The sequence below is a fragment of the Odocoileus virginianus genome, chromosome 33 (assembly GCF_023699985.2).
Source record: "Odocoileus virginianus isolate 20LAN1187 ecotype Illinois chromosome 33, Ovbor_1.2, whole genome shotgun sequence".
NCBI lineage: Eukaryota > Metazoa > Chordata > Mammalia > Artiodactyla > Cervidae > Odocoileus > Odocoileus virginianus.
Window position 1 is genome coordinate 35,128,299 of NC_069706.1, and position 20,392 is coordinate 35,148,690.

Genomic DNA, 20,392 nt, shown 5'->3' on the forward strand with positions numbered 1-20,392 from the left:
GTCTCTCATCAGAAAACCTATAAAATGTGAGGCTTAGCATTGAAGTAACTCTTTACCAAGCTAATATTTGGAGAAATGTCAGTAAAATTATTTTTAATCAGTAACTTTTATCCCTCATATATTAATTAGCATGCTTTTCACTGTATTTAAACTGCTCTCTGGCTCATAATCTTATTTTCTTCCCCATCCTTTTCCTCTTCCATTGCCCCCCACATTTTAGAACCATCCTATTCTATACTCTATAGTTTTTCTACCTATCTTTCAAAAATGCAAAGATGTATATAAGTCATATGTATACAGCTCAATAAATTATCAAAAAGCGAACACCCGCTTGTAACTGCCACCGGACTTTACCGTTTGTTTATCTGTGAGGCGACTTTCTTTAATCTTCTTTACAGATTTTGTGAAAAAGTCCACAGTACTTTTTGGAAACAGAGTAATGTTTAATATTTCAAAAACTGGGTTGAGGAATGGAAATAATACTGCAGGGAAAAAGATAAAAGGAAGCTTGGTGAAAATGCAAATTTTACTTTGCATTTAGCAAATATACTTTACCTTTAGCAAATATAATTTGCTCTACCAACCAAAAGAGTAAAACCACCAGGATACTCAATCATGACTCATTGCCTCTAGACCTTTGCTTAGATTTCCAAGTCAATGACAGATTAAGGCCAAGTCCACATCTAGGGACCATCACTATAGTAGTGAGATCAGTGGTCCCCTCTGCATCTTTGGACTGACCAAAGAACAGGATTACATTCTGGCACCTCATAGCCTTTAATTCTTGGACTAGCATCTCTTTGGATAAACCAGACCAAAATCTGTTACTTCAGTGAATTGTGCAGTTTAAAAAAAATAGTCATGATCAAAATAATACTGTGTGTGTCTTTCTACCACAATGGAATATAATTAGAAATCAATAACAGAAAGACAATTAAGAGATATACAAATATGTGGAAATTAAATAACACACTCCTAAATAACCAATGGGTTGTAGAAGACATAAAAAGGGCAATCAAAAATTACTTTCAAATGACTAAAAATGAAGACACACTATATCAAATCTGATGGGATGTAGTGAAAGCAGTGTTCAGGGAGATATATTAGATATTAGATATTTAGATTTAGATGTTTAGATATTAAAAGAACAAAGATCCTAAATCAAGAACCTAAATTTCCACCTTCACACTCTGAAAGGAGAAGCACAAACAAAACTTAAAGTGAGTAGAAGGCAGAAAATGGCAAAGAGAAGTGAAGAAACTATAATGAATAGGAGATTAAAAAACAGTGGATAAAATCAGTGAAACCAAAAGTTGATGCTTTGAAAGAATTTTTTAGCTACATTGGCCAAGAAAAAAGAGAAAATACTCAAATTGCTAGCATCAAAAATAAAAGAAGAGAGATTACAAATGACATTTTAAAAAGTACAGGGACTATAAAGAAATTTTTGTATACTCAATATCTTATAATAACCTATACTGGAGAAGAACTTGGAAAAGAATATGTGTTTGTGTGTACATAGCTGAATTACTTGGCTGTACACTTGAAACTAATGCAACATTGTAAATCAACTTTACTTCAATAAAAAAATAATCTAGGAACAACAGTATGACAATAAATTAGATCATTTAGATAAAATGGACAGATTCTCAGAAAGACACAAACTGCAGAAAGTGATCCAAAGAGAAACAGACAGTCTGATATACCTATTAAAATGTACAAAGTTTGAGTTAGTTATCAAGAAACAGCCCACAGCTTGGCGAAGAAAAGTTCAGGTAGAGGTGGTTTCAATGGTGAATACTACCAAATATTTAGAGGATTAGCCCCGTTTTTAAACAAACTCTTCCAAAAAATAGAAGACATTGGAGCACTTCCAAAGTGTATGAGTTTGATACTAAAACCAGACAAAAATAACACAAGAAGGTACAGACCAACATACTTTATCCCATGGATGCACAAATCTTCAACAAAATACTAGGAAACTGAATCTAGCAACACACACCATGACCAAGTGGGGTTTATCCCAGGAATGCCAAGTTGTATAATAAACCATACCAAAGGAATTAAAAAACAATGCGATCATCTAACAGATGCATAAAAAGCATGTGACAAAACCTAACATCCCCTTGTGATAAAAACACTCAACAAACTGGAACAGAAGGGAATTTCCTCAACTTGTTGAGAGTCATCTACGAAAAACTAAGCTAACACCATACTTAATAGTGAATGACCCAAATGTTCATCAGCTGATGAACGGGTAAACAAAATGCAGAATGTCCATATAATGAAATACTATTTGGCATGCAAAGTAATGAAGTACTGATAGGTGCTACAATTTAGATTACTCATGATAAATGAAAGAAGTCAGCCACAAAAGACCACATATCATATGATTCCATCATATCTAGTGTCTAAAATAAGCAAATTTGAAGTGACAGAACATAGATTGAGAAAGTGAAAGTCGCTAGTTGTGTCCGACCATTTGCAACCCCATTGACTGTCCATGGAATTCTCCAGGCCAGACTACTGGAGCCGTTCCCTTCTCCAGAGGATCTTCCTAACCCAGGGATTGAAGCCAGGTCTCCCGCATTGCAGGCAGATTCTTTACCAGCTGAACCATCAGGAAAGCCCAAGGGATTGCTTGAAGCTAAAGGGGAGTGGAAGGTGATAGGTACAGGGCTTGAGAGCTGACAAAAATGGACAGTAGTGATGGTTGCACATATATCTCTGAGAGGACTAAAAATCTTTCTTTTTCAATTGTGTCGTGTTATAGTTGAGATACAGCACTGTATTAATTTGGGCACAGCGTAATGACTAATGACTTAACAAACATGTATTTTAAAATTAACCCCATAAGTTTAGTTAACATTCCTCAGCTGATATAGTTACAATCTTTTTTTTCCCCTTGTGATGAGAACCTTTAGGATCTACTTTATTAGTAAATCCCAAATATAGTAAATCACAGTAGTGTTAAGTATACTCACATTGTACATTATACTGCCAGTACTTTTATGTTGTTGCTGAAAAATTGCATCTTTTGAATACCTTTATTCAATTTCCCACCAATCCAAGCCACTCCTCTCTTAACAAAAACATCTGATCTTGCTTTTATATGAGTTTGGCTTTCTTCTTCTTGTTTTTTAGGTTTGGATTTTTAAAATTAATTTCTTTAACAAATGTTGGCTGACTGGGCTTCTGCTGCGGCCGTGGGCTCAGTTTTCTCTCTGGCATGTGGGACCTTAGTTCCCCGACCAGTGATTGAACTTGTTACCTGCACTGGAAGCGGATCCTTCACCACTGGACTACCAGGGAAGACCCAGGTTTCTGGCTTTTTTAAAATTTAATTCTATATAAGTATTCACCTTTCTCTGTTTGACTTATTTCACATACCATAATACCCTCAAGGTCCTTCCACCTTGTTGCAAATGGCAGGATTTTCTTCCTATCCTGGTTGAATAATGTTCAATTCTGTGAATACACACACACACACACACACACACACACACAGAGATATAATATCCAATTGTGTATGCTGAATGTTCTATATAACTTCCATGTCCATTTCATTTGTTGATGGATAGGTAGGATGTAAAAATGAATGAATTATACATTTCACACTGGTGTATTATGTGGTATGTGAATTGCATCTTATTACACCTATTATTTAAAAAAAGAAAGATGAAGGAAGGATTGAAAGAAGGAAGGAAGGAATGGAGGAAAAGGAGGGATGAAAGAAGGAATAAAGAATAAGAAATAAAGTAGTTCACATACTTATTGAAAGAATGAGTGGATCGAAGGGTCTAAATTTTAAGAGGCTCTTGCTATATTCCACAAAGGGATCGTGTGGGTTGTTGAGGGAATCAATATTCACTCCAAATGCTGTGCCAGTAATCACGTCCATGCTGTAGGCTCCAAACATGCTTAGTAGAGAGAGAAAAACATGTTCAGTTAAAATCAACATCTCTTTATCCTTGTCCAACATGTGCAACAAGAAATTCATGTGAAATCCGATGCCCAGGCAGACAGGAAAAGAGCCACACTCTCTCAGAACCACCTGCTGGATCATAGAAGAGTCTCTGCTACTATCACTCACTCCTGAGGTGTATATAACATGTGAGTGATGCAGCTGGCCCTATGTTAGGGAGATGGGGACACTAAGGCCCCTACCCCCTGAATTCAGGGATCTTGTCATAGAGAGAAAGACACACACAATCAGACAGTAAGTACAGTAATCTGTCTTGACTATGGACAATAATGAGTGTGTAAGGACTGTGTTTGAGTAAGACAAAGTGTGGAATAATCAACTTTTCCTGGGGAGTCAAGAGAGGGGACATTGACCTGGGTCTTGCTTCACCATAAAACCTGTACTCAGAGCTGATTCCCCTTTAGTACACTACGGAACAGCAGGGCCCTGTTCTGAGTTGCCAGGAACATCATCCCTCCTTGTCTTACACTCCTGCTAAGGCTCCTGAAAAACCTGTCTTCCTCAACTCCAGTGGTCTGTGGTTGGCCTGAGGGAAGAGTCGTTTCTGTGAACTATAAGAACTAAAAATGTTCTGAGTTTAACAAAAATCCTTTCAAACTGACTTAGGGAATCCCATGACTAAGTGATCGTATGTCCTCAGCTTTCCTGGGACAGTTCTCCTTTATATATGTTATTATAGTATGTTTTTTAAAAAAAATCTCAGTTTAGACAAGAAAAACTATGGTTACTCCACCCATAGCCTGTACAGGGCCTTCTCTCTTTTGAGGATGAAAGAAGAACAAATAGTGATTAAGAATTAACATTTAGTATTTTCTGTAGGAAAAGTGTGAAGAGATTTAAGTTGTTTCAAGTTCAATACTGTAAATTTACTGCCCAATGCACTACCTGCCAATATATACCAAGAGCTTTCCTCTGCCACTGTTCCACACCCTCTACACTCAATACTTTGGCATGATAATGTTCTCTTTTCAAAACTATTTATTTTAGTTTTCTGGAATATTCATAAAGTCACAGTTAAGAAGATAAGCTCATTATGGCTCATGTACACAAAAGACACTTTCTCTCCTGGCTGCCCGACTTTCTTTGATGAAACACCACTCATTCTGGAGCGGCCCATTAGATTTGTAAAACAACCTACTTCTGCCTGTTCACTAGATCGACATGCAGTTGGAATTTGACTCCATGGTAGGCAGCGAGAAGTTCTCAGTGGAGCTCAGAGGACCAGCAGCCTCACCCCTACTTACTCTTTCATGTTGACCAGATTGCCTTTCTCTGCTTCCTTCCTCAGGTTTCTCACCAACACATCTCCATACTGGCCAATGATGGGGAACATCTAGACATAAAATATATCATCTCATGAAGTGAAATGTGGAGACTCAAGTCCTAGAAGGACCTGGCTTTCCTAAGCATGGAGTAGTAACTGACATTTTATAAAAATCTTAAAAAATGTCTCTCTAGGATGTAAAGATAAAAGACAAACATTAGGAAACTCAAAGTCAGCAGACTCCTCTTTGAAAAGAGACTATGAGCTCGGTTTCTACTTGTTCCTAGAGTCATTCTGTAAGTTTCTAATTGAAAGTCCTCTTCTTTTCTTACCTCCTTGAGCTTTCCACTGGTGAAGGCTGGAGACAGCAATGTCCGTATTCTCTTCCATTGTTCATCCCAAGCCAGAGAGATGGCATTTTTCATAATTCCCATTGGACCAAAAACCTAGAGTCAAAAGCAAAACATATTTACCCTGTATAAGTTTTAGAAGTCTCAACAGTTGTGGAAGATTTTTAAAATAAGGACCAATTATTCAACTAATATTTAGTGACTGTCTACTTAGTAGCAGACCCTATGCCAGATGCTTAGTAAATATTTATCCAAAATATCTAGATTTCTGTGAGTGTGGAGGAGAGACATCCAGCCACTTGATGTGGTTTCCAAATTTCATATTTCAGTATCCTATTAAGTGCAAATGACCCATGTAGTATAGAAAGGGTTTTCCCAAGGGAATAGGCAGGAATAAGACCTAGTTCGTTCTCCTGGTCTGTGCAGAGTACAAGGGAACTAACTAGTGACAGAGAGCTGATAGCTTTGACAAATGTATGTTGTCTCAGACCAGTTCTTTCTTTACACATCTACAGCATGTGGATTCAAAACATTTCTTGATATAGGACTTTTTAAAAATAAAAGTAGAATACATCAAAAATAAGAAATCTATTTGCTATTCTGAAGAAATGTTACAATTGTATGAAAATACTTTTTTCTTCTGTTTTCCCCCCAGGAATAGAAGGAAAAGGAATGATATAATTCTGTTTCTCAGCTTGGGACATTGCTTGAGACATTTTTCCATATTCCAAATATTCTGTTTTAAAATTGACACCTCCAACACCCATTCATGATAGAAAGTCACAAACTAGGTAGAGAAGAAAACTTATACAACATGATTAAGAGCATCTACAAAAAGAAAATCCTCTAGCTAAAAGCACATTAATGATGAAATCTGGAGTGATATCACCAAGATGGCAGAGGAGACTCCAGTTTCTCTCACCCCACAAATAACAATTAGTGCAAAATAAATGAAAACACATCTAAGAGACCTCAGGAGTCCAGAAGCTTCAGCAACATAGCAGTGAAAAAACTTGAGGATAACCCACAAACTGGTAAAGAAAATAGCTTCATTTTGCCTGAGTCATCCTGTCCTCCGGGCCAGACTGCTCAGTGCCCAGAGGAGCCTCCCCAGCCTGAAACAGTTCTCCTTACTGGAAAGAGGACCACAGGGTGAGTTTTTAGTTTCCCTAGCTTTTCAGAACACTGCACAAATGACCTGCTTTGGATTCACCCCACCCAGAGACTAGCAAAGCTGAGACATCCAGAGACAACTAGGAGCAAAGAAAGAAGGGTAGGGGTGTCAGTGTCAACCACACAGCAGGAGTGACTGGGGTTCTCTGTATCCTGCTCTGCAAAACACCCCCAGAAGCTTTACTATGAGGAAACCAACTGTCAGCACAGTCACTGAAGACCCCTGAAAATTCTGCTGCTGATCGCTCCCCGAGGTTCTACATTAGCAGACTCCAATTGCCTGAGTCCTGTCTTGTCCCTCCGCCCCCAACAGAGCTGCTCCAGTCAGTGATGCCCTGAGATCCAGGACCCACACCAACAATGCGTCGCTGCTCAGGTGCCTGGAGCCAGTCTTGACTCCTGTCACTGGCCGGCAATCCCACACGAACGTGTAGTTCGTCCCTGCGGCCACACGCGTGCACACTGACAGTCCAGAACTCAAAGCTGCTTCTGTGCCCACACTTGACCCAGCCCCAGCCGCTGACCGCAGTCCTCATGTTGGGCGTGTGCTTGTAGTCAGCCCACACAGATGAGCATGCCCCGCAATTCTGGCTACCACTCTGCTTGCCCTGGTCCCTTAACACTGGACTTAGGTGTGCCGCTGAAGACCTCAACCATCCCTGGAGCCACCTCGGACTCTCCACAGTTATTGGTGTCAAACATCATGTAGTTGGTGGTGTTCTGGACCCAGCTGCCAGAGCCAACCATTTTCCCTTGGGATTGGACCCACCCCAGCCCACCCCCCACACTTGGCACCCAATGTCACTAGACTGATGGCTTCAGCACACTTCAGTGTGTTCCATCACATGTGAAGTTCCTCCTTGTCAAACGTAGTTGATTAAGCCTAGAAAAAGTAACTGCTTCTCCAAAGACATAGACACCAGTGAACGATAAGGGATCACCAAGAATCAAGGAAACACGATACGACCAAAGGAAGATAATAACTGTCCAGTAAGTCATCCTAAAGAAATGAACATCTACGAACTGCCTGAAAAGGAATTAAAAATAATTGTCCTAAAGAAATTCAGAGCTATAGGAAACACAGCATGTGCTACGTGTGCTGTCACTTTGGTCACGTCTGACTCTTTGAGACCCTATAGACTGTAGCCCACCAGGCTCCTCTGTCCATGGGATTCTCTAGGCAGGAATACTGGAGTGGGTTTCCAGGCTCTCCTCCACGGGGTCTTCCCAAGCCAGGGATTGAACCCCTGCCTCTTATGTCTCCTGTATTGGCAGGTAGGTTCTTCATCACTAGCGCCACCTGGGAAGCCCAAAGGATAACAATATACCCAAATTTTCCAAGTACAAAAATGAAATAAGATGTTCACCAAAGAGATATTCTATTTAAAATGTAGAAAATTGGAAACTTTAGAGTATAATGATAAACGAACTAAAAAATGCAACAGTTACAACAGCACAGTCAAACAAAGAGTAAAACAGAATAAATAAAGAAAAGAATAAATTGACCTCACGAAAATAAAAATTTTTGCTCTACTAAAACCCTGATAAGAGGAAAAGACAAGCCATTCACTGTGGCTGTAAATGAATAGTTAAAGAGGGAGACTTGGGATTCTCAAGTGGCACAGTGGTAAAGAATCTGCCTGCCAACGCAGGAGACATAAGAGACGAGGGTTCAATCACTGGGTCAGGAAGAACCCCTGGAGGAGGAAACAGCTACTCACTCCAGTACTTTTGCCAGGAAGATTCTATCCCATGGCCTACAGCCCATGGGTCACAGAGTCAGATGGAACTGAGCACACACAGACACACAGAGGGAGCTTATGGGGACGGAAGGTTTCTGCACATTTATTGTGGTGGTGGTTATACAAATCTACCTCTATGATAAATTTCCATAGAGCAACACACACACAGACACCCTCCCTCACATCAAATGAATTCACATAAAGCTGATGAAATCTGCATAAGCACTGTGGATAGTATCAGTGCCAACTTCCTACTCTGATGTACTATAATTATGCAAGTACTAACCATTGATGAAGGGTATAGAACATAGCACCTTTCTGCATTTTGTCTCTCGACAGCATCTTGTATACTTAAAATTATTACAGAATAAGTATTTAATAAGCAAATAAAATTTAAACTTAAAGAAACGGATGCTTACCCTCCGGTTTGTGAAGACAGAGTAACATTCTTTCACTAGTACTGTTTTGATTATATCTGGATCTGTGACAGCCAACATAGGTTGTCGACCTTCATAAAACCTGTGTTAGGAAAGGAGATCTAATTAAATTTACTGATACAGATTCCCCAGCTGGAGCCATACTGTAAGTCAGACTATCATTCTGATATTATTATAGGTAATCCTTACTCCCAGAAATTGTGGTTAGAAATAACATTAGAACATTTGTTTGGTCTAAGTGTTATGTACGTGGGTATTTCCTATACTATTCTCATAACTTTTCTAGGTTTAAAACATTTCAGTATCAATGGGGAAGTTAGCTTAGTAAATAAAAAAAACTGTCTAAGAATGAAAAAATAATTAATTAGGGACAGTCTACCCACTAATTTTTGAAGATATATCAAAAGCATGAAAAAGGCACATGAAACTTGTAGACACACTGACCATAAATATGTGACAATTTTCTGCAAACAGAAAGATTTGGAATGCTCCAAAAATTATAATAGAATTGTAAAAGATTTTTCTATTCTCTAAAATTTGCTTACGTTATAGTTTACTTTAAAGGAAATTATTATTTTTAATTAATTTTTAAAAAAGAAAAAATTTTCTTTCCATTACTTATATTTATTCTTCTGCATGGGTCCCGTGGGCCTCAGGCTCCATGCAGGTGACATCCATCAGCAGCTCGGCAGGCCCACGTTTGACCCACCTACCACACAAAGCTGACTCCTCAGATATGACACGTCCCAATTTGGCCTGATCTCCTGACTGTCAGGATGCCTGTTCATGGGAATGGGCCACTGGCATGAAGTTTACTCTGAGTTATTTACACTATCTTCTGGCATTTCCCCCTCACTATCAATCATTTGCAATGGCTAGAACAAATTGGAAAATTTTCTACAAGTCCCCTATTCCTCCTTTGACTTCACAGATGAATTTCAAATGGTTTTGTGATCACATGTAAAAGTTGCTGAGAACCACTGCACTTTTTTCTGCCCATTTCCAAAAACCATTCTAAAACCCAGAGGGTCTAAGTGGGTGTCAAGAGCATTCAGTACTGAAGCAGTGACAGGAGGGATTGAGGAGGCACTTAATCTGCTCTTCCACCTGACTGACCTTGGATGATTCCCTTCTTCCCATCAAGCTTTTTAAACAACACCTGGGTGGAGAAGGGCTAGTGTTTTGGGTGGCCCTTTATATTCATGACGTCACTCCAGCCTTAGTATTTCTTTCACTACCAGTTACAGTTCAGATTCCTGGACCCCACCCCACATCATACTGATTTGGTGTACTGATGAGGGGGGTCAAAGTCTGTATTTATAACAAGCTCTCCCAGGTGGTCCTCGTTTAAATCCAAGCATGAGAACAATTTTCTAAAGAGAGAACTGGGATCTACCATGAAAAAGTGACTCCACCCAGAGTTCACAAGTAGTAAATGTGGGAGGGGCAGTTGGAGCTGGGCCAGTGGAGATCCAGTGCTATGTATTCTTCCTATTCAATCACATTACCTTTCGGGGTCATGGCAACTCAGTAGGGCCCTATGGTTTCTGAGGACCCGATCAGAGAAGATGAAGAGATCCGGAGAGGGAGGGCCTTCTCCAACTTGCTTTTGGCAAAGAAGCACCAATGACCCCTTTCCTACTGCTCTCACCAAACCTCCAACAGATCCTAAAGTACCCATGTGACACAGTCTGGCTTAGGTAAACCCCATATCTCTTCAAAGTAAGAGAAAAATACTAGATAAAACAATTATTGAATGTAATTCTATTGGAATGTCTTGGCTGAAAATTAAAAGCAAAATAAAAAATATCCTCCAGACTCATACAGAAAGGAAAAAGATGAGCAGAAACGGTTTCCTATTCTTATTACCTATGACCTCCAGCTCTTTTGCCAAGAGAATATATTAAATCCAAAATTTAAATAAAAGATTTTGTCTATCAATTAAAAGTGAATCCTATGGAAAAGGGTTGTAAAATGCCTTTATGGACATATATTAGAATGTTCTGGAAAAATGCATATTATGCAATTAAAGGTAACATTAGAAAGGAAAATTGAAAAGGGGAGAAGAGTGAAATACTAGACAGAAAGTGATACTAGGAGCCCCTGGGCTTCAAAGTCTGGAGAAAAGTGATGACCTGTGATTCTCCAGACCTGATTCAGCCTATGGACCTGGTGACATCTGGGATTCCTGGTAGAACAAACCTCCAAAAGCTTTAAACTAAATGACTTCATCCCAAGAGGCTCTGGACTGAGCCTGTCCTCCACACCACAGGGGGTGCCTCATTATAACAAGTTTATTCAATGGAAGCTTCCAGAAAACTCACCCCCACATTTTCCCATACTTTTTAAAACACTGATTGTCAAATTCTGGAATACCCTGCAAAAAGAAACAAAATTTGATTATTAATCTAAATGTATTGAAATCTATCTCTTTGGGGATAAGAATGTTTGAAACATTTAATCAGGCTTACTATTTTCATGGGTAATTGGAGGGAAGTTCTTATTCAGAGACATTTCAGAGGAAATAGAGTGGATATTGGAAACAGAAATCAAAATAACTCTTGCATCTTCTCTAACTACTATAGATACTAATTATTTAACTTGCCTGTGAATACTAAGTACCTCCTTGTCTTTGCTGAGAAAACTGAAGCTGAGGGAAAGTTAGAGCAGCCTGTATACACTTGCATCTCCTAGTTAAGCATACTTTTTCATTTATCTCATGAGCCCTCTCTAGAGTTCTAGAAGAATTACAAGTTAAAGACACCAGTAACCTTTTTCGTCCAGCCCATTTAAATAATTCTAAGGCATGTGTGTTGAGTGAGAAAATAAGTGAGTGAATGAACAAATGACAAGTGGACTCACCTTCTAGTTTTCCAGCTAACACAGAAAAGATGGACAGAGGTCACAATTACAAAAATGACAACACCACCTAAACAACCTGCCCTGAATTTTCCCTTCTGTGACTAAAACAAAAACAAAAAAACAACCTTCCTGTTATTAAGCTTCTGCTGTGATGAACATTGGGCATGGAGTACATCTACTAAGGAGTCACTGGGAAAGATAGAAAATAAATCATTGCTTTTTTTAGAAGGAGAAAAGTTCAAGAGTTCTTAGGCAGTAATGAGACAATGAAGGCCTCTGTTTGGAGAATCAGTGTCTGAGAAACAAACCTCTTGTGTGCAGGAAAGGAAATCTGAGGCAGAGAGTAGTGTGCGACAGAGCTCTGCCCCGGACATCTGTACGTAGCTCACGACCTTCAGTTAATGTCAAGGCTCAGTTAGAATTCACAATCCATGTGCTACCTAGTATATTCTATTGAGTTAAACTAAATTTCAATAATTTTGTCAAGTCATATACTTTCTAGTGATTTTGTATATGTGATTCTTTCTTTTTTTTTTAAACTCCATAATATATTTAGTGGTTAAAGACCTGAAGTAACTAGACAACCGCCGTCTTGTCTCTGTTAAACCTACTCATGGCTCAGATATGCCCCAAAAGTGCTTCCTTTGGATACACAGAGATAAAGCAAAAAGCTCTTGTTACGTTCCTCAAAATGCAGAAGACATCAGGGCTAGCAGAAGTGGAGGAGAGCCAGGGAGATAACTGCAGGAGCTGCCCGATAATTCAAGTATGTGCACATTACCTGATAATGATTTTTTTTTTTCCCATCAGAGCCACCAGAGAAGCCTCATTGAGCACACAGGCTGCCTGAAAAACTGAAGCTACCAAGCAATCGAGGAGGAAGAAAAAAATGCAACCCAGAGCTTCTGCTACCATTAGGAAAGTTCCGACTCTAGCGTATGCAGCTTAGTGAGTCATGACTGGGCTTTCCTCCTAATACAATGAAGAATGTGTCCTAATGGGAAACCTCACCTGGCAGGACGCAAACTCTCTTCACAGTACTCACAAGATGGAACATCAGGTCCTCTGCTGAATCAGCCGAAGAACTTGTCTATCTGACTGAGACAAAATCTGAGGATCCTAACAGCTAAAGAGAGAAGTGTGTGGTAAAATTGGCCATGTGCCAGATGGGGCACGTGATATCACTTCTGGAAAGTGTGAAGCCTCAGAACTTCCTTCTGAGGACGGACTGTGTTACCACGGAACTCATATGAGGTTTGCAACCATGAGAATCAAAAGAGGGAATTTAAGCAACACGTACCTTGTGGTAAGCCAGAGCACTTCCAAAGTAGGGCACAGGTCTCGGTCCAGGAATCCCTAGCTTCTTAAAAAGTCCATGTGAATAAGTCCCATATCTATAAAGTGAAATAGAAAGCCAGATGACAGGTACTGTGGGATAAGTCCTGGAGCTGGTCGGTCACTGACTGAGAACTGGAATCGTCAAACTAGGGAGGTAACATGGACATAATCATAATATCAGCAACTCCAAAAGTGATGTTACCTTCACTCATCTTATCCTTGCCCACCACAGTTATACAACCCATAAAAGTAATGCTGCTGCTGCTGCTAAGTCACTTCAGTCGTGTCCGACTCTGTGCGACCCCATAGACGGCAGCCCACCAGGCTCCCCCTCCCCTGGGATTCTCCAGGCAAGAACACTGGCGTGGGTTGCCATTTCCTTCTCCAATGCATGAAAGTGAAAAGTGAAAGGGAAGTCGCTCAGTCATGTCCAACTCTTAGTGACCCTGTGGACTGCAGCCTACCAGGCTCCTCCATCCATGGGGTTTTCCAGGCAAGAGTACTGGAGTGGGAAATGGTAATGGTGATTAGCTAAAAGCAGCTGAAGTCTTCATGGGTCTAATCCTAGAGTGAATACTTGATAAATGTTTCTAATTTGAGTGGTCCTAAGGGGTTCAGGCTGCAATTCTGCAATTCACTCATATTTATTTAGTAAGTTGACTTTTAGATAATTTGGAGATTCTCATTCTAGGTGGAAAGTGGAAATTTATGCATTTCAATAATGAGATTTTGCTTAAATTAATCCACAACATAACACTTACTGTGAGCCCATTGTGACATCGTTCTTAAAATCTGCATGGAGATTTTTGTGCTTTTCTTTCCTTCTATGTCCTGACCAGACTTTAGGATTCAATTCTTCTTAAATCTATCTTCATAATCAAGTCTTAGAGAATAACAGTGTTCTTATTTCTGTAAAATACAAACTGTGCCTTGTGCGACGGCTGTAAACAGCAGCGTCCTCGGTCGTGTACAAGCCTGGTTGCCCTAAGGGACCTTGGAGCCAGACTTTTCCAGTGGACGTTTCATGACTGACATGCTGGCCCCAGTCTAAGCTCCAGACAGGTATGCATCGTGTCTTTGGAAAGCCCCAGGGCACAGTGGCCAAAGTCCACGTTGGCCGAGTCATAGTGTCCATCTGCACCAAGCTGCAGAACAACGAGCACGTGACTGAGGCCCTCTGCAGGGCCAAATTCAAGTTCACTGGTCACCAGAAGATCCATATCTCCAAAAAGTGGGTTTTTTCCTAAGTTTACTACAGATGAATCCGAAAATACGGTGGCAGAAAAGCAGTTCATCCAGGGTGGCTGTGAGGTCAAACACATCCCTAATCCTGGCCCTCTGGATAAATGACAGGCCCTGCACGCATCAGAGCCTTGGTGCTGTCCCCTCCTTACTCATGCCCATCAATAAATCCCACTCTCTTGTTAAAAAGAAAAAGGACAAATTTATCAAGATTTCCATTGACATCATGGAAATATAAGCAACTTTCAGCTACACTCAAGTCTCTTTTGTCAGGCCATTTGGTGGACATGCCCTACAGACAAGGGTGATAGACTTTACTGTCCCTGAAGAGAACTGTATAAATGAAACAATGAGTAAAGGATGCATTTCCATCCTTTCATTCTTACTCAAATGGTATCTGATTTTCCAACCTCTGACATTCACCTGTAAACTTTGTGCAAGGCACACTCTTTTTTTTTGGGGTTTGCTTTGAGATGCTCAATCACAGATTAGTTTGCTTACTTCCTCTGTGCATCAGCTCTCAAAAAGCCATAAAGCCTGCTGCTTTCTATGGCTGGTATACCTGAAACTCATCTTCACATGTCCTGTGTGGAATCTCACAACCAAGGTTGTGAAATCTTGCAGGTCTTCTCAATCTGGTGTTTCTGAGAACTGGCAGAGTGGAGGAGAAGAGGGGGTTGAGGGGAAAAGTTGTTGAAAATGGTTTTAATGTTCAAGTTTGCTAGGCCTCCCAGGCTAATTCTGTAGAGGCAAGTTAGAGAGGTATGACTGTAAAGCATACTGTGTATAAATGGTCCAACATTACCCTCCAAGCACTTTTAACTACAAGCGGGCCTTCCAAACACAAGGTACTTTCCTGCAGTGAAGAAAAGAGGTATTGTGCAACACAGAAAATGTTCCAGAATGTTTAATTTCTTCTATGAAGTTTACCGTTTAAGGTCTTACAAGTTCCAAATATTCTGTTCAAATCCACCAAATCTTATAGGATAATGTGGTAATAAATAAATGTGATAAGTAAACCCCAAAATTGCCTGAAGGAAGCTGTGCTTGAAGATGCAGCAGATGCACCTTGGCCAAGCCCACCTGGATGTTTGGACCCGTCCTCCAGGGCAGGTGGTGGAGGTATGGACACTTACTCTCAAAATGGGTGTGATGAACTATTTCCACCCCAGTTCCTGCCTTTGCCATCACAACAAGAGCAAATCGATTTTCCTCCCGCACTTTCAACGTGTTACATAAACTCTGGAATTTATGCTGATGCTAAAGCTCTTAGAGAGCGGAGGAATAGCTGAAAGAAATGAATGTAATTTCAGGGTTTCTGCCAAGTCTCTCCACTAAAGACTTCTCACTTAGGGGTAGGTAGTTCTGCACAGCACAGGTTGAGGGAATTGAGTCTTGGCAGGAGTGCCATGGGGAGGGCATAGAAAAGGGGAAGAGCTGATCCGAAGGGTGGTCAGTCTCCAGCTCTGGGTGACCAGGTGCCCTGTGGAAATGCCATCTGGGGAGGGAAGGAAAGGAGCAGGAACCCCTTGAGGGACACAGAGGCTATTCCTTCAACACTCTTCTTATAGCAGATACTGGACCAAGAAGGTGAAGATAAGGAGACAAATCCCAAGTTACTTTATGTCTCCAGGATCCCCAGAACTAGAGAAGGGGAGAGTACCCCACTGCACAGGAACTAGCTTCTTTAAATCTTCCCCTGGCGGATTCTGGTTGATCAGTCTGGGTCCATGAAAATTAGTAGTCTATCATCCCTGGGAACAAATAACATCACTAAACTCTCTGTGTGAATGCTTAGTTGCTCCACTGTGGCTGAGTCTTTGTAGTTACAGAAAAGACTGTAACTGTAACTGCCAGGGCTGGGGGGCGAGGGTTGGTTGTTTGCTCCTTCAACAGAACTGAGTTAAGATCCATAATAACCCCATTGGTGTCTGTAGCATCCATAGCTTAAGCTACTTGCACTCCATAAACTAATCCTCAAAACACTAAAGGGAAAGTGCGACCTCATGACCACGCAAGTCCCAGGTTGCAAAGATCAGACTTTACAGTTACTCACACATAGAGGAGCACCAGGCTGGTAGCCAGGAGAACCCAGGTTTCCACGGAAAAGCTTGGGATCAGCTCCATGGCCACCCTCCTCTGGGATTCCCTCCTCTGAGTTTCTTCTCAGCTCTATGTGCTCCTCTTCACTTGCTTCCTTTCATGCTCTGTGGTGATCCAATGAAGCAACGAAATGTTTATGTGCTGGGGAGTGGGTGGAGCTGGAGCTGCAGCCAGTGAAGGGATACCTGGGCTCCACCTGCAGCCTTGATATTTGGGAAAGCATCATGGACATTACCCTTTGATCTCCCTTGTGTTCATGTTCTCTGGGAATTCAGTAACAACTCAATCAGTGTTATCAGTAAGTTCAAAGGTTAGGAAAACTCCAATAAAATTCAAATAAAACCACTAGCAATAAATATCCTCTAAATTCTATCTCTGTAACTGCCTCAACTTTAATACTTGAGATCATTCAAACAAGCTAGGTCTACAGATCTTTACCCAAACACCTTCCTCAGCCTTGATACCCTTGTTTCCCTATGAGGCACCCAGTCATCCTTCAAATTCCAACTCAGAAAGAATATGGTTTTGAGACGCTACTAACCAACCTCCTTAAACAGGAATAACCACTTCCTCTTCTGGGCAACTGTATCCCCTGCACACAATTCTATTACGGTTCTAATATTCTCCAGAACCACTGTTGATTTCCATATCTATTCCCCTTAACGTATTGAGACCTTGGTTACAGCCTGAGTAAAAGTTACCCTGTGTCCCTGGCTGGTAGCCGAGTGCTTTCTGCAGAGTGGACTTGAGTTTGTGTAGTAAGGACCCTGGGCTTCCGTGTATCTGTTCCCTGTGGCTGTTTGGTGACCACATCATCTCCCAGGATCAGTCACCCAACAAGAGGAGCTGGCTGGCCTTGACCACCATCCCTGCACATTCAGGTGGATCCATCAGGATGCTGTTGACAAGAGGGCCCCAGAAGGAGAGGCAGGACGTGGACCATGTGCTGATGGCTGCACCGATGGCAGCGATTCAGGGTCTTCAGTGCCCAGCAGTTACAGATTCCCGACCAAAGAATGACCCCTTCTCTCTGGAAAGGCCACAAGTCCAAGATCAGTGGGTATGAGGAGAGTGAAGTGGAGAAAGCAGCCAATGACCAAGTGGCTCTCCAACCTCCTTATCCACCAGGGATGTGGCATATAGATGCACAGGAGTCCATAAAGATGACATGATGGTTTTCTACAGGGCAAAGGGGGTGGTCAGAGCAGTTGCTTACCTTTCATTGATTAGATTGAAAATTATTGATGGGAAGCAAAGAGTTAGTAAAGAGGAGGGCTAGAGTAGATGTCAGGGGCATCTGTGACCCCACCCATTCTAATGGGAGAAACAATAAGATTGGGGGTCTGAAATACACACTGGTCCATTGTCTTCACTCTGATCAAATCGTGTATCCCTTTGGCCTGAGAAGCTCTGAATTATATGAAAAACAAAACTTCAAAAGTTCTTAAAACTCAATAGAAACAAAGAACATTTCACCTGTGTTTGTACATTTCCTTCTCCCTTCATCTCTTCTCATTTTCAGTCCATTTGGAGAAAGTGATATTCAACTGTCACCAGTACTTTACACCCTTCTGACCTGAAAGTTCCCAGGGCTGCCCAACACTGGCCTGATTGGGTGGATGTCTCACTGGTAAATTGCAGTAAGTCTCAACTATGGCACCTGCCCTTTGGATTTCCATGGGATCTTGTCATGTAGCATGGTGTTTCTACTATCATAGCTTATCAACTTTTGGTTCATACTTTTTCCCAGAGGCCCCTGTTAAAATCCGTAGCTACCACTGGAAATACAATACCTGAATATATCTATTCATCCATTCACTGAGGCAAGGCCAAGTGTGTGAATGTCAGATGCAGGTATTGTGCTGGGCTGTGGGCTAGAAACCTTTATAGTCCTCCCTTGGGGGAAGCCCCTCAGAGGAGGACATGAGACACACAAGCAACCTCAGCGTGGGGCATACCTTTGGAATCTCTGGGATAATGGAGCCCTACAGACAGGTAGCAAAGGAGAGAAATGGATGCAAGCTTAGTACCAACAAAGGATAGACATGGGAAGCTGGAAGATGATCCCCAGGAAAGGTAGGATCGAAAGTCCCAGGAATTCTGATACATTGCTTCCTTCCTCTGGTGTCTTTTTTGGGCCTGCCAAACAGGGTCAAGACATAATCTCCAGTTTACACATGTAGAAACTGAGGCCCAGTGACTGCAAGTGGTTTCCACAAAACTTCCAATCAAACTATGTTGTAAAGAAACTAATGTAGAGAAAGCTTGGCAAGTTTACCGCTGCTCTAAAATGCCAGTATTCAAGGCTTGCTGTCTCATGACGAGGGTCACTGTGTGTAATAGTGAGACCCCAGCTTGCAACAGAAATTGGTTAAAATTCCGGGTCCTACCTCCATGACTACCCCTGCCCAGGTGCTCCCCAGTGGGTCTTGAGAACCAAGGACTCCATCTCACTGCAGCAAGGACAGGACAGGTGCAGGTTACGAGGATCAACCTCTCCGTGTTCTCGACTGAGAGGTACACAAAATACATTCAACATGGCATGTTGGGGTATCATCTGGTAAGTACTGACAACTTAATTGACTCAGTGAAACTAAAAGCCTTTCTTATTCTTCTGGAAACAAAACCATTCTGGAACCTATACGCCTTCGTCTTCCCCAAAACACATTCTCAGTTACAATGACTTTTCTCACTAACCAAATAGGACCATATGCTGCTCTGTTTACCTCAGGGCCTGGTCCAGCTGGTTGGAGTCTATCCCAGTGGGGACAGGCTAGTTATTGTTGAGAACTGAAATTTAGGCAGTGTCATGTTCTAATTCCTTGGACAGCAAGGAGATCAAACCAGCTAATCTTAAAGGACATCAACCCTGAATATTCACTGGAAGGTCTGATGCTGAAGCTGAAGCGCCAATACTTTGGCCATCTGATAAAAAGAGCCAAGTCACTGGAAAAGATCCTGATGCTGGGAAAGATTGAAGGCAAAAGGAGAAGGAGGCGGCAGAGGATGAGATGGTTGGATGGCATCATTGACTCAATGGACATGAGTTTGAGCCGACTTTGGAAGATAGGGAGGGGTAGGGAAGCCTGGCATGCTTCAGTCCATGAGTCAGACATGACTGAGCGACTGAACAACAGCAGCAACGTTCTAATCAATGCAAATGACCTTGATCTGCAAGCGGAAATCACACAGGGCACATTTGTGCCCCTTCATTCCACAGCAGGGAATACCTAACTTAAAAATTCTCATATACTAATATTGTTAAGGAAGAGACATGTGCCTGAAGAACATGCAACACTCCATGGTAATCTATTCATATCTATTAATTTAATTGTTGCTGAGAACTGTGCGCTTCCCTGGTCGCTAAGCTGGTAAAGAATTGGCCTGAGATGCAGGAGACCCTGGTTCAGTCCTGGGTTGGCAAGATCCCCTGAAGAAGGGAATGGCTACCATCTCCAGTATTCTGGCCTGGATAATTTCAAGGACTGTAGAGTCCATGGGGTCGCAAAGAGATGGACACGACTTAGTGACTTTCACTTTCTGTCACTTTCAAGAACTGTGAAAAATATTAGTTCAAATATCACAAGCAACAGGCTAGTTCCTAGGAAAACATAACTGACCAAAATCAATCTGAAAACAATAGAAAGTTAAATAGCCAAAAAAAAAAATCATAAAATAAAATTAGGTGGAAGTCAAGGTCTTCCCACAAGGAAGCTTCACATCCAGAGAGTTTTACAGTAGCTTTCAAGGAACACATGCGCTGTAACTTGCTTTCCCATAAAAGGGGAGCCTGAGATACAGACTTTTGTGCTACTATCTTATGAGAAATTTGATCCAGGGGTGGAGGGTGAAGGAAAATAGGAAAAAGCATGGAAGGAGAGTCTATACAATTCATT

At 41.3% G+C, this 20,392-nt stretch overlaps 1 protein-coding gene and 1 pseudogene across 1 annotated transcript in view; one reads left to right on the plus strand and one right to left on the minus strand.

The window, feature by feature from the left end:
• LOC110144329 (cytochrome P450 3A28) overlaps positions 1–16,618 on the minus strand; it is a 28,583-nt gene extending 11,965 nt beyond the window's left edge. The window contains exons 1-8 of the mRNA XM_020904256.2: positions 16,450–16,618; positions 13,114–13,207; positions 11,276–11,328; positions 8,934–9,033; positions 5,582–5,695; positions 5,230–5,318; positions 3,772–3,920; positions 355–482 (exon numbers count right to left, since the gene is read on the minus strand). Of these exons, the coding sequence (XP_020759915.2) occupies positions 355–482; positions 3,772–3,920; positions 5,230–5,318; positions 5,582–5,695; positions 8,934–9,033; positions 11,276–11,328; positions 13,114–13,207; positions 16,450–16,520 (798 nt within the window). The 5' untranslated portion in view covers positions 16,521–16,618. The remainder of the gene's footprint in view (positions 1–354; positions 483–3,771; positions 3,921–5,229; positions 5,319–5,581; positions 5,696–8,933; positions 9,034–11,275; positions 11,329–13,113; positions 13,208–16,449) is intronic.
• Positions 14,061–14,157, plus strand: LOC139032930 (small nucleolar RNA SNORA70; annotated as a pseudogene).
• Positions 16,619–20,392: the final 3,774 nt, after the last annotated feature.